Here is a 15891-nt window from a genome sequence, read left to right on the forward strand (position 1 = left end):
ATTTGAACATTGTGTCAGACTCTGTTCCTTGTTTTGTGTGTGTTTTGCTCCCCATGTGTTTCCATGCCCTTATTTGCTTTTCCTGTTCCTGCTCCCTGATTGTTTCCAATTTGTTTCCAGGTGTGTCTCATCTTCCCCTGATTGAGTTGTATTCTTAAGGAGTGTTTTGTTCAAAGTTCTTTGTCTGGTATTGTTCGTCCTTGTGCTGCGTGTGTGTGTGTGTGTGTGTGTGTGTGTGTGTATGCCTGCCCTCCCCTGATTGAGTTGTATTCTTAAGGAGTGTTTTGTTCTAAGTTCTTTGTCTGGTATTGTTCGTCCTTGTGCTGCGTGTGTGTCTGTCTGCCCTGTATTTCCTGGAAGTAGAAGATTAAAGACTGTGTTTTGAGTTTACTCCTGTGTCTCCTCGTTCCTCCACAGTAGCCGATGCATGACACATTGCATCAACTACTGATGAACACATTCATTTTATTTGAATTATCACTCCGTTGGTTATTTAAGCATGTACTGCTATGTCTTTGGACGTATTTTATCTTTCATACGCTTTAAAATGCACAAATTCACATTTAACATTTCTTATTTACCTGTAATGCTGACATTCCTAAATTTTTTTTTTTTTTGTCATCTGAACCTCTTTCACTTAATATATTTACTTGAAGTACCCATTAATTTTTTTTTTTAATGTATTTATTTATTTTATTTTATTTTATTTTAATAATTATGTATCATTTGCAGGTTCATGGTTCTCTGACATTGGTTAATGGTCACATGACATGCACATAAACAAATAAAATATTTATTTTTAGCGAGTGTTTTATTTTGATTGATTTTATTTTAAAATCATTAAATTTTAATTTTTTATGATTTAATTATTAGCTTTTCATTAAACTCACAAACCCCCTGCAGTTCTTTACGAACACCAGTTTAAGAAATAACAATGAATTGAATATATTCTATTGCTCTTTGTATTTATTTATATCAATATGGTACAATATTTTCCTATTTAAATCAATGTGATGAACAAGTTGGGTCAAAAGTCATCTAAAAGTAATCAAAAAGTCTGATTATGTAAAATGTGCAATGTAATATTACATTACAAGATTACAACAATACTAACTACATTTTTACTTTACTTTTACTGTAAATTTGATTGGACATTTTTTAAGTGAATAACATAATGAAGCATATTATGGGTAAGTTTATATATGGTACGGTGCTATAGTTTCACCCAGTGCAATATAATGTAGTAATGCAGAGAAGAACAACAAGCTCTCTGAAATCAAAGTTGTCCTCTCGTCTATCACAAGGGACAGAATATAGGCCAAAGCCAAAGCAATCTGGCATCACTAAACCTTGAGGAGAGCCAAGCGTGGCCTCCTCTAGAATGCACCATTGTCCTCCAAGATGGGCTGGATGCCACGGCGCCTCACCTGTAGTGTCCAGTTACTGGCCGAAGTGATCGTTTGACCTTTCTGCTTGTGGCCCGTTCTGATCTCTCATGTTTTATTTACACTGTTCAGAACGCACCCCTGTACCAATGTACTGGAAAGTGATATTGCATCCTCACGCATAAGTCACAAACAAAAAGGATGTTTTTAATAGATTTTGGCCCTGCTTTGCCGCTCTGGTTTCAAGCTGGGGGTTCTCAGGTTTCCTAGACAACACAAACAATTAGCAGAGGCCACGGAGGGGAGAGGCAGCCTGCTAATTATCCACGGAACCTACTAGAGAACATGGGCACGGATCAACGCTCCAGTCTTCTGCAGGGACCTGTTGCGGCACCCGGACAAAAACTGAAATGGAATGTTTTTATCTACGATAAAACATTGTTTAATGTTGTATCATTCTGATTACTACATGTGACACAGTTCTGCAGATTTCAGTGGTTTGTTCCATTGCCTGGGCCTGAATCTGAATCTAAATGTTGCAATTAAACAGACATTTCAGGATCCCTAAAGGATTAGTTAAAAATGTTCCCTTCCCCTAATGGTCATTATGTGTTTTATTGGCAGCTAAGACCTGTTAAACTACACAAGCTCAGAGTCCATCTTCTGGTTTCCTGTTGAGATGAAAGTAGGTGGAAATGGTAATAAATCTTGGGCTGCTTGGGGCCATTCTATTAAATAAGTGTACATGTGTGTAGTAAAGTGTGTGCACAACTGCACATATAACTAGAATACGCTCATTCGTGTGCAAACCAACATCAATGCCACTCGCTCATCACAGTCATAACTCATAACAACCCAGAGCATGTTTGAAAATAACCATTCTAAAGTAGCAGTTCAGCAACTGACTTTTTCAATTAGTGAGATCGACGAGTAAGTCATTTTTTTAGCTGCAATATTTTTAGTGTGGGTGCCCAAAAAGGAACAAATTAGAGATGCAGGTTATCAGTTAAGACTGTTGTTGGACTTTTAAAACATTCGCAGAGAATTTGCATCTCTAAACTCATCTGTGAGTAAAAAACTCTTTCATACAAATTTGTTGAAAAGGACCCATTTTGAAAAGGAGTTCATGTTTGTAGCTTTCCACATCCTTAATCCAGGCTACAGCATTTGACTAGAAATCACAGTGAATATTAGCATTAGATCAACAGCTGTTAATACAGCCTGCTCATCTGTGGATTTAGAACAGATTTTTTCTCTCACTTGATCATCAGGCGTGGTGATTTCTTGGCCATATATATGTGAAATATGCATCACTGACATACAGCATGTAACGGGAATAAAAGTGTTGCCCTTCAGCCATTTATAAAGTTAGCACCTTATGTATTCAAACCTTATATGTTGGCCTTATGTTGTTACACAAAATTGTTTTATAGTAGACCACAGTTTTTAAATACGATCAAGTATTTTTCCAGTATATAATTTGGGCTGATTGTGCCACCTGGTGGGGAACACAGTCCTACAAATAAAGCAGTACATATCCTCACATGCTCAGTTTATGTCATGCCATAAATCCATTACGTTAATGCTGTACCTCTACTATTCATATAGGAGAAGTATATCTTATTTCATACGCCAAAAACAAATCAGCTGCTAGCTATTTAATAGCTGTGCTATTTAAGTTCTCAATGAGTCACAACTGTTTCAATTACAAATTGCAAATATTTAGGGATTTTATTAAAAGAAAGTGTTTAACTCATTAATGGTTGATCAGCTGCAGTGGGACAGATGTAAGACTCCCATAGAAGATTAGGGCTAATATTAAAGGTCAAACCGAAAATAATGAAAGTGAAACCTGATTTCTGGTCGAATAGTTAGAGACGCATCTGAATCTAATAAGGCACACATGCTTATTATCAGCATGAAGTATGAAACATTTAATAATAATAACTTATAACACAGTTTTAATTTTAAATAAATAAACAGTTTTATCAAATATATCTTTCTTCTGGAATTTCTGACTGCAATAATAAAGTCATAAAATCACATGCAAAGTTATTTTCATCAAAAATCATGTTCATAAACCAGATGTTGTAGAGATCTAGCAATTTCTCATATTTCATGTAAACAGTGTTACACAAAATTAAATTGTCCTAGCTTTCTTTTTAAGCTCTCATTCTTATTTATTTAATTTATTTTAGTTTTTGGTGCTCATTCATGTGTCATATTCTCCCTTCTTCTTATTTCCTGTCAAATTAAACAACTTCCAGTTCCTGTGACCTACTGAATCCCTCCGGTTTAATGGGACGACAAAAATAATTCTCAGGTTTTATGATGAGTGGTGAACCTTGTCCCTCACTTTTTTTCTTATTTGTAAAAAATCCTTCATTTGACCTACTTTAACAGACACATTGAAAGCAGAGAAGAACATAATCTGTGATCAACGGATTCTATTGTATGTATCATGCTTTTTATATAAATTTTTTACAAAAAATAATTCTTGGTTATTCATACTGTTCATACTGATTTTTACATTTCACAAATAGCGAAGATTAAGTGTAATTTAGTGAAACAAAATGTCTAGTGTAAAAGGAAACATCCAAGCAGTCATTCTGTAACTTCAACATTCCAGAGTCTCAGATTAACCTCTATCTCTACCTACAGCCCACAATTTAGCCTTCAAATTGAAGTGTTGTTTCTTATTTCAGAGAGGTTTTTTTTCTGTTAATGGAGTGAAATGAGACCCGTTCTAATGCTGAAAGAGAGAGACAGTGAGAGAGAGAAGGAGAAAGGGATTTTTTGCTTTAAGAGTCCTGTTTAAAGTCCATTGATCAGAGACTCATTTGTTGCCCAGGCTGAAGTGCACCGTGGACAGGTTCAGTTACTTGTCTCCAGGGTTCTTATACATTCTGGTGTCTGGACCCATCTTACTTTGAATCTGACCCACTTTTTCTCATACACATTCAATGTCTGACATCAGCCAACCAGAAGCTAAGTCTAACTCTGTATAATTTCAGCATAGTTAACCATTTAGGATCCATCTTTCATAACAAAATCAATAGAGCTGTTCAAATGAAAACACAAATTTAATAAAATTAACAAAATTAGCAAAAAGCTAATATTAATGCTTTCCTTTAATAATGAAAACTCATTTTGGGAGTATAATAGCCTAATACGATAAATAACCACAGTGTCACACACATTTAGGAAAAATAAATAAATAAAATGCTATATAATTTAATTTATCACAAAACATTTAAATCTGTCCTGTAGCAAAGCATGCTGCACAATAATATTTAAGAAACATGTCATATATTAATATATAATGTAGCATAATATAATAATTTGTATATATTAGTTATTGTAAAATCAACCCAGTGTAACTTAAAGATGCACTATGTAAGATTCTATGACTACGCTCATATCAGCAGCCTACAAAAAGTAATATGTAAAGTGGGTCACCTCAGGGTGGCCGCCATGTTGAGATCACATGACCTGCCTCTCTTTTATTTGTGGAATAAATGAATCAAGGGTGACAAATACACCATTTCTACAATGGCAGTGGTAACTGAAAACCTTTGTACTTTTGTGATTCATCCACACCACTAGATGTCAGTCCAACATCACCACATGCAAGCAAAAATGACATTTAAAAAAAATCACCTTTACAATATAAGACTACATCAGTCTGATGATTATAAAAAAGTAAATAACACTTTAAATGCACTAAGAGATCGGTGCTGTCTCCGATAACCTTTCTATGAATCAGGAACTGCCCATGTAGAACATAAACACCTGCTCAGCCCCAGTTCAATTCCTTCCCAGAGCATGTAATTATTTTTGGTAACACTTTATTTCGATAGTCCACTTTAGACATTCTATTAACAGTAAGTAACTTTGCAACTACATGTCAACTAGCAGTTAGTAGAGTATTAGTAGACTGTCTGCTTAATATCTTCTAACACTTTCTTTGTCAACATTCTACTAACCCTAAACCTACCCCAAAAGTCTACTCTGAGAGTTAGTAGACATGTAGTTGCAAATTAATGATAATTAGTTGACATGTAGTTGACATGTAGTTACAAAGTTACTTATAGTTAATAGAATGTCTAAAGTGGACTATCGAAATAAAGTGTAACCTTATTTTTAGCTCGACTCTTGGATCATTTAGAAAGGATTTTGTCTGATTGGTCTAATCTTCCTCAGTAGGTCTCTGGCACAGGAGGCATTAGCACAACTTGACATCCCATTTAGCAGTAGGGCATTCACATGCAAGTGCTCTGCTCAGGAGTTGGCTGATGTAGCTGCGTTAGTCCTGATCCTAGATCAGCTTTGTTGTTATTTATTATAATTTAGGAGCAGATATGCTCATCCAGTATGCATCGTATTTGTTGTATACCGCATGTTTTGGCAAATTAAATAGGTAAACCAAGTATTCCATGCATAAATACACATACATTTGCACAGACAGAAATGCTACGGCTAGTAGTGTGGTAGTATGCTATTACAAACACTGCCAAGGTTAGCAGAGATTTCATTGGCTTGGATAGAAACCAGTCTTTCCATATTCACTCGTGAGTGAGTGAGCTTTGTGCAGGTGCGTCTCATCTCACCCATGCATGAAATGCCACAGCGGAGACGCACGCTCCAGTGGAATAAAGCTTGTAACAGGATGAACATGGAAAAAAAGTTTTAATGAAAACAACTGAGTTAACCAGACACAACAAAGCAGAGCATGGCACTGCATTAGGTTGTATTAATAATCACAAATGTTTGCATGATTTCCCTTACAGTTAGGCCTCAGTTCATCAGCCGATTGGAAAAAGTGAAAGAGGGGTCTTGTGATGTGAGGGTCTATAACTGCGGGGTCCAGTCGAAGTATTCAGCTCATGCCAAGTGGCCCGGAAGCTGGCAGAGAGGATGAAATTACAGCTCTGACAAGCTGACAGTTTGAGCTCTTTTACTGAGCACTGCTTTCTGTGCTGCACCTTAGACAGCACTGAATAACTCACATTCCAATAACTGCTGGACTATTGAAACAACAATCTGCTCAAGGGGTGTCGCCGTTCTCATTTTACTTCAAATATAAGTTTTAAGGTAGGATATGATCCAGGACTCCTTTCACCTTGGGCCATATGTAGTTTAAAGCTTCAAGAAAGGGACTCATTTCTACAGTGTTTTATCACAGGCAGAGCTGCTTGCGTGTGTGCGTTCGTGTGCACGCGTCTGAACTGAGATGTCACCTTGGTACAGTTACAGATATATCCGTCGCTGGCGTGACATTGTTACTGCTATTCTTAAGTTGAAACGTATAATGCACCAACTCTGATGCACAAGCTGTTCAACTGATAGCAGCCTGAAAAAAGTAAAAGAGAGTGAAAATTGTTTTGACGCATTTCAATGTTGAGGCAACAATACAGCGTTTACCAACTCTGTTCCAAAAGCTACCGAGCTGCCTACGTAGCTAGGCATTATAAATGCTTTCTTTTAGCCCAATTCAAAGGCAGCATATGTCCTTAAAAAAGAATGCAATCCCATAATGCTTTCCCATAAAGCTCCAAAAATAGATGGCAGATGGAGTTAAATAAATCATTCTTTATTATAAACTTAAAATGGACTTGATACCTAAAAATATGGTTACACTTTATTTCGATAGTCCACTTTAGACATTCTATTAACAGTAAGTAACTTTGCAACTACATGTCAACTAGCAGTTAGTAGAGTATTAGTAGACTGTCTGCTTAATATCTTCTAACACTTTCTTTGTCAACATTCTACTAACCCTAAACCTACCCCAAAAGTCTACTCTGAGAGTTAGTAGACATGTAGTTGCAAATTAATGATAATTAGTTGACATGTAGTTGACATGTAGTTACAAAGTTACTTATAGTTAATAGAATGTCTAAAGTGGACTATCGAAATAAAGTGTAACCTTATTTTTAGCTCGACTCTTGGATCATTTAGAAAGGATTTTGTCTGATTGGTCTAATCTTCCTCAGTAGGTCTCTGGCACAGGAGGCATTAGCACAACTTGACATCCCATTTAGCAGTAGGGCATTCACATGCAAGTGCTCTGCTCAGGAGTTGGCTGATGTAGCTGCGTTAGTCCTGATCCTAGATCAGCTTTGTTGTTATTTATTATAATTTAGGAGCAGATATGCTCATCCAGTATGCATCGTATTTGTTGTATACCGCATGTTTTGGCAAATTAAATAGGTAAACCAAGTATTCCATGCATAAATACACATACATTTGCACAGACAGAAATGCTACGGCTAGTAGTGTGGTAGTATGCTATTACAAACACTGCCAAGGTTAGCAGAGATTTCATTGGCTTGGATAGAAACCAGTCTTTCCATATTCACTCGTGAGTGAGTGAGCTTTGTGCAGGTGCGTCTCATCTCACCCATGCATGAAATGCCACAGCGGAGACGCACGCTCCAGTGGAATAAAGCTTGTAACAGGATGAACATGGAAAAAAAGTTTTAATGAAAACAACTGAGTTAACCAGACACAACAAAGCAGAGCATGGCACTGCATTAGGTTGTATTAATAATCACAAATGTTTGCATGATTTCCCTTACAGTTAGGCCTCAGTTCATCAGCCGATTGGAAAAAGTGAAAGAGGGGTCTTGTGATGTGAGGGTCTATAACTGCGGGGTCCAGTCGAGGTATTCAGCTCATGCCAAGTGGCCCGGAAGCTGGCAGAGAGGATGAAATTACAGCTCTGACAAGCTGACATTTTCAGCTCTTTTACTGAGCACTGCTTTCTGTGCTGCACCTTAGACAGCACTGAATAACTCACATTCCAATAACTGCTGGACTATTGAAACAACAATCTGCTCAAGGGGTGTCGCCGTTCTCATTTTACTTCAAATATAAGTTTTAAGGTAGGATATGATCCATCACATTGAACAGAATGAGGTGGACGTGAACCATTTTGAGCAATTACAAGATGCTGAATTGGTCTGGCAGCAATTTGCATGTGGGTCTTTTATTTGTCCTGGAGAGCAATTTGCATGGTCATTGGTAGACTTTTACTTGTGAACCTTGAGGACATTTAGACAATAAACTTCTTAATCTGAATCTGTCCGTTTATTATTATTATTATTATTATTATTATTATTATTATACATTTCTGAAAGTTATGAACATTTTCATCAGTGTCATGTCCACCACATCTCACACTATCACAGTATTTTCATTTCATTTAAATTTGATCAAACTGCTTTAAATTTGACAACTGTCTGCAAGTGATATTTACTTTTTTTAAATGTTTCATCCCAAGCTCAGTGACACTGCTGTATACTTACTATAGTAAACAAGTGCTGTATATTAAAATAATCTATCTATTTTTACATAAAATACTGAAATAGATTATTATTACTTCACTCTTAATTAATTATTTCACTCAGATAAAAGCCTGGGTCTGGAACATGGGAAAGACACGTCTATACATAAAAAGCATATGGAAAGTAGCTCAAATACTTAATTATAAATTATATTGATAAAGTACCTTTTTAAATAAACGAATAAATGAATGAATGAATGAATGAATGAATGAATAAATAAATAAATACACGCACGCACACACACACACACACACACACAAACAAACAAACAAACAAACAAACAAATAAATAAATAAATCCTGCTAACATAAAATTGGCCAAATATTAAGACACACCCACAGACACAATACACCTATAACTGTTTTCACAATTAGTAACAGGTAGTTATGGTCCTAAAACACACACACACACACAAACAAACAAACAAACAAACAAACAAACAAATAAATAAATAAATAAATAAATCCTGCTAACATAAAATTGGCCAAATATTAAGACACACCCACAGACACAATACACCTATAACTGTTTTCACAATTAGTAACAGGTAGTTATGGTCCTAAATGCAATACAGTGCTAATTTACAATACAGTTGTTCATCTAGGTACATGCCTATATGGCAGTACAATACAGCACAGTTCCTTATCCATGAAGTGGATGACAGGTTTATTTAATTCTGACTGTGACTCCTCACCCTGATAAATCTGACACTTGATTGTACAAGCAAATGGCTCAGACATAGGTAATCAGTATCCTATAATCCTCTAGTAACCCTCTCTACAGCAGCTGTCAGCTGTCACTAGCAGAACTGTGCAATGAGTCAACTCCAGTCACCACCACACCCTCCATCCACACCTTCCCAGCATGCAGTCCTCCCCATAGCTCAAATATTTGTCAGTGTCACTACTCCAATACCTCACTGGATGTTGCCCAAACATTCAAAACACCAACAATGGGCTTTGGGTTAATCTGAAACTTGTGGAAACTAGAGCAATTTGGTTTTGAATTGTATAAAAATATAAGGTATACAATTGTATAAAGTATATGATGTAAAATGTCAACAGAATGTGTCCTGGATTCAAGTGCATATAATGAAGTCAACTGTTATTATAGACAAGTGTTCATTTAAAAGCACAGATGTTGACTTCTATAACAAAATAACTATTTTTTCTAAAATGTGCATTCACAATTAAGTATACCTTCTGGAAAACACATGAATTTTAAAAGGTACTACTGTACATATTAAAATGGTTTAAAGACACATCAGCAGTGCTTTGAATGACTGGTGACGATTTTGATGTAAACAAATCATAAGAATCTCTTAAGACGCATGTCATGTTCAAAACAAGCCATGACCTGTGTCATCCACTCAACACTAACACAGTTACCTAAACTGCTTAACAAAAATGACAAAGGCGTACTTACTTTCTTGCCATAGGACGCCCCCATGCTGACACTTTGGGGTTGCTGTCTGTCCGCTAGGCCCAGACCCCAGAGATTTCCTTGTGATTCCAAATTCTTCTCTTCTCCTCTCCTCGACTGGAGCCGTGTCCACTTCGGCTCCACCAAGGAGGGAAGGAGGGAGGGGGTGCAGACAGAAAAGCCGTCTCGCTCTCCCTGGCACCTTGACAGCAGTGGGGTAGTCCAGCAAAAGTGACAAGTTGGATTCGATTGTAATAACTAAGTCTCTCTGAGATTCTTTGGCTTGACAAAAAGGACCAGCTTGTAAGCAAGAGGCAGCTACTTTGTCATCATGTTTTTTTTTTTAGCTTTAAACAAACTGAAAACAAACTGAGCGTGTGTGTCATAGTAAACCAGACCATCCATGGCACCTGTTACTCCGCTTTCCTTACAGGACTTATCCACTGCAATGAGATTATGCTAATTGACAGTGACAGAGAAGGAAGTCTTGGGGAAATCTCATGGTGGGATTGCCTCAGAGTAGCTGTCAGAATTCTGACTTTTACTGGCAATATCAAGGCATGGGTGGTCTAATTACTGTATGTTTACTGTATGTTACAGAAGAAATGTAGTGGTGAACAGTACTATGGTCAGGACGTACTATGTACAATGTCCCCTTCTTTGGGAGTCTGGCCACAAAAAGGACAGCTGCCATTACTTTGGCATGTGGCCCAGTCTGATGATATCACAAAGTTGTTTTCAGCTGATCGTCAATCACAGGTGGTAAAAATATTTTTTTATTTGAGCTATTGAGCAATTTTTTTTTTTTATGTATCTGTAAAAATGTAATATTATAATATGAGACATGCTGGAATATATTTCAAATGCTGATTTTTTAAATATTTATTTATTTATTTATTTCCCAATGCAGTAAACAATAAAAACACCAAAATATTATTGTATAAGCTTGACTGTTATTGTATAATATATTTTGACATATAATTTATTCCTGTCATGGCAAAGTTACATTTTCAGCATTATTACTCCGGTCTTCAGTGTCACGTGATCTTTCAGAAATCATTCTAATATTTGGATTTTTTTTTTAATCAATGCTGATAATATGTTTTTGTTGCCCAGTATTTTTTTTCCCCAGAAACCATGATATACTACCATTGAAAAGTTTGAGATAAGTAAGATTAATAATAATAATAATAATAATAATAATAAGAAGAAGAAGAAGAAGAAGAAGAAGAAAGTAAATAGACGAGTGGTCAAGTGCAAAGACAGCAAAACTAATGTAAACTCTGACAATTTGTCAGAAATGAGCAAACAGATAGACAGAAAGATATTTTACAGTTTACAGTAAGTTTATCTATCTAAGAACAAAAGTTCTAATCCATCTTCGACACTGCTCCTGGGGACCCACTGTCCTGCAAATTTAATTTCCAACCTTCTTCTGTACACTTGCCCAGTGATTTGTAAAGTGATCCTGAACATCTTGATTAGCTGGTTCAGGTGTGTTTGATTAGGGTGGTAGCTGATCTCTGCAGAGTGTGTCCGCAGGAGCAGGGTTGAAGACCAATGATCTAAGCCCAGTAATGCAAAAGGTCAATGGTGATTTTGCCCAGTGCAAAAACAAACAGAGCAGTACTGCCATCTGCAGGTGAAGCAAGACTCTCTATAGACATTACTCCTAAATGTAATGTAGAAATTGTAGCTTTCTGTGAGGCTTCTTTGCAACGATTTGTATCGTGAAAAGTGCTATACAAATAAATGTGTATTGAATTGAAATAAATGTCAATTGAACATTAGACATTCTATAAGCAATGAAAACCATTCATCCATTCATTAGTTCATTCATTCGGAGATGATCAGTCTTGTATAGAGATATCAACCTACCTGCAGAGTTTAGATCATACCCTAATCAAATCTAAGTGATTTGAAAATTAGAGGCAGGTGTGTAGAGAGAGCAGGACTGAGCATCTCACTTCTGTTGCATTCCATTCTGAAGGGCTTATCCTTATGCTATAATTCCTACAAAGGGTTTATTCTCCAGAGTAAGAGCTTCGAAGGATAGAAGGGTGTAGAGAACCAACATCTTTATCAACCCTTCAATACAGTATAATGTCCTTTTTTTAATTTTGTCACCCTAATGTTCAACACACACTCATGTGTCATGACCTTTAACATTAATAAAGTTATTTTAACTCCACTCAGTTAATGGACCGAGTAAAATCAATTTTAATGGGATTTTTGAAAAATAAAAGCTAAACTATATTTTGCATTGAGACTAAATTCCCACCTTTACCAACACAATTTCTTAAGTCTGTTATTCAATGTACATAGGAAAAAAAATTATTGCAAATAAATGCAAGTTAAAATATGTGTGCAAAACTAAGGTGTAATTTCCTGCTTGCTTCATATTCTCTCAGTAGTCCATTAAAGTGATGATGGCCTACTATATGAGAGATCAGGGTTAGCTGTCACACATTTAATCCCAGTGAATATTTCTCAGGTTTATTTTTAAAGTCAGTTTTTCTATAGACACATACCCTACAGTCTTAACTACAATAAAGAAATAAAATAGTTGGCACATCTTAATGCCTAAACCTACAGTGAGGAGAATTACCTATATTCATCAGAGGAAAACAAAGACGTAATGACTGATCATAGAGTAGGTACTAAACCTTTGCTTTTAAAAAGTATGTTTTCTTTCTGATTGCATTCACCTCTGTAGCACTGCTTTACTCCTTAAATAGAATTACATTAAGAGAAAAACATGTTTACTTAGGAGACAGGCCAGTACAAACAGTACTAAGGTAAAAACAACTAAATAGTCTTATATAGCTTGTATACATGAATAATAATAATAATAATAATAACAATTTCCATAATAATCACATTAGTGTGTGAAAAAAGTGATCTCAAAAAGTTGATGTATAATTAAATTATTTTGGATGTGTTTGTTGTGCATAGGTTTCATTTAGATTTGGTGTGACCGCCTTCCATATTCTCACAAACAAACAAACAAACAAATAAATATAGGGTAAAAAAAAACAAAAAAAAAAAACTAATGACACGTACAGTACAGTAAAACTGTGGGATATGTTTTGTAAAGATCAGTTGCAGGTTTAGGCCTATTAAGGCACATGGCTTTTAGCAGATGATGCTAAGTAACCTATTTTCTCCTCTGTTCTCGCATCCCTTCTTGTCCTCGGATGCATTTGCAAAAGAAACAGTCCATAATTGGCTCTAACATGTCTTCGCTCTAGTGATGAGGACAAAAATCCTTTCCTTGCCTTTACTTTGCCACTTCTGCTTGCCGTATTAAGAGACGTCTTTTGCTTTGTCCTTTGGGGAGGAAAGATTTAAGAACAAATTCAAGTGTTATTTTTAACCAAAACAAAGTCTTTCAAAAAAAAGGGTATCATGGACAAAAGCAAAGCAAATGCACATGCATTGAGCCTCTGTCTTTGCCAGTGAAAACGACACAAATGTTATTTTGCCCCCTATGCAGTACTACAGTTATTCATACAAGCTGCTTTTGGGATGGAAACCAAGCTAATTTATCACTCAGGGAAAAGCACAAGAATATGAAATGCACTAAGAACATGAACATTTAAAAAATTTAAAGGCCACTAGAACATCATTCATTAATGTTTAATAACTGTGAATCCTTCAGACGCATTACGCACCATCTCTCAGTTTAAAAACATCTGGGTGGCATCTCTCACTTTAATAAAGAGTTCATATTTTGTTTTGCAAAGACATTAGTTTTTTGAGAGTTAATACAGAAGTTCATCTCATCAGACATTAGAAAGGCCATGACATTTGTCTGATTTCATCTGAAGGCTGTTGCTTTTTTTTTTTTTTTTTAAAAGGTGACTGCTCTTTACAAGTAAACTCAGTTGTTCTGATCCACCTGATCCGAGATGTATTTGATGTTCCTTTTCCTTGAACTAGCAGAAAGACAATAAATCTTTTTATGTATACTGAAAAATGAAACATTGAGACGTACATTTTAGGTACTATCTCTCAAAAGATCCAAATGCATTAGCAATTCAATCTAAGTGTCTACTTGAATTTGCCTGAGAATATTTGTAGTGAAACTCTTTTCTCTGTTGACTTGTTAAAATAATCAGTTCCCGTGGTACCAGCGGTGTCAGACTCACCTGGCCCTTTGAGATCATCTTAAACCTTGTACCGCTAACAGGGCTATTTTTAACCGAGTAGATAAATTCTCCTTCAGGGCTACAAGAAATCCTTGTACACTCGGTAGTCGGACAATACAAGGAAACTCTTACTTTTGTATTGTTGCCTATAGTATATTTTCTGTCACTCAGATAAATGAGCACATGCACTCTAGCTAGTGCTGGATGTTGTAAGACAGTGAGTTTAATTCATTCACTCATTCACTCATTTATGTGGTCAGTCATTCAGTCATTTTTATTTTAGAATAAAAGTTCAGTCATACATACACTGAAAAAAAAACATTTTTGTGGTGTTGTAAAATATATTAAATTAATCATCATAAATTCTACTTGTAATATTAAAAATCAAGGAGAACAACAATTTTCTAAGTAAAATGTACACATTTAATTCATGTAATTAATTAACTGCATGAGAAGAGTAACTCTTATTAATATTTACTTGTAATGTTTACATGTTTTATAGTCATTGCACATAAATTTAGAAATATTGAGTAAATTTTAATCTAAAAGTTCAGCGCGCTTGAATCATTGACGTTCATATTAATCACATAACCTCATTAAAGTGAACTTGCGTGCGGTCACAGTGAGTGATAGTTCAGCGGAAATGTTTTCAATAGTTCAGAGATTCACAAAGCTGTTTTTCACGTAAAAACTTGAGCACAATTGGAAATTACTGGAAATTATTTCACCTGGCCCTTTGAGATCATCTTAAACCTTGTACCGCTAACAGGGCTATTTTTAACCGAGTAGATAAATTCTCCTTCAGGGCTACAAGAAATCCTTGTACACTCGGTAGTCGGACAATACAAGGAAACTCTTACTTTTGTATTGTTGCCTATAGTATATTTTCTGTCACTCAGATAAATGAGCACATGCACTCTAGCTAGTGCTGGATGTTGTAAGACAGTGAGTTTAATTCATTCACTCATTCACTCATTTATGTGGTCAGTCATTCAGTCATTTTTATTTTAGAATAAAAGTTCAGTCATACATACACTGAAAAAAAAACATTTTTGTGGTGTTGTAAAATATATTAAATTAATCATCATAAATTCTACTTGTAATATTAAAAATCAAGGAGAACAACAATTTTCTAAGTAAAATGTACACATTTAATTCATGTAATTAATTAACTGCATGAGAAGAGTAACTCTTATTAATATTTACTTGTAATGTTTACATGTTTTATAGTCATTGCACATAAATTTAGAAATATTGAGTAAATTTTAATCTAAAAGTTCAGCGCGCTTGAATCCGCGCATGCGTGTTTGGAGCCACGCTTTGAATCAGAGGAACGGTTGGGCTTGTCACGGAGGAGATGTATGGCTGGATTTTCTCATGTTTAAAGGCACAATATGTAATTTTCGCCGCTAGAGGGCGCGTATTTAAAATAAACAAAGAGGCAAAGGCGTAGTTTGATGAAGCGGTGACTGAGTGTGGAATCATGGGAGTTGTTGTCTTCATCCCCACAGCCGATGCAATCCGACGGGTCTCGGGCAGAAATCATGTTCATGGATGAGCTAATGATTTATTAACATAGTAGAA

The 15891-nt window shown here is 35.7% G+C and overlaps 1 protein-coding gene across 1 annotated transcript in view; it reads right to left on the minus strand.

The window, feature by feature from the left end:
* Nucleotides 1-10303, minus strand: part of LOC107706914 (protein FAM107B) — a 27694-nt gene extending 17391 nt beyond the window's left edge. The window contains exon 1 of the mRNA XM_016510771.1: nucleotides 10160-10303. Within this exon, the coding sequence (XP_016366257.1) occupies nucleotides 10160-10183 (24 nt within the window). The 5' untranslated portion in view covers nucleotides 10184-10303. The remainder of the gene's footprint in view (nucleotides 1-10159) is intronic.
* Between the last annotated feature and the right edge of the window lie 5588 nt (nucleotides 10304-15891).

Source organism: Sinocyclocheilus rhinocerous, unplaced genomic scaffold (genome assembly GCF_001515625.1).
Source record: "Sinocyclocheilus rhinocerous isolate Xijiao unplaced genomic scaffold, SAMN03320098_v1.1 scaffold2822, whole genome shotgun sequence".
Classification (NCBI taxonomy): domain Eukaryota; kingdom Metazoa; phylum Chordata; class Actinopteri; order Cypriniformes; family Cyprinidae; genus Sinocyclocheilus; species Sinocyclocheilus rhinocerous.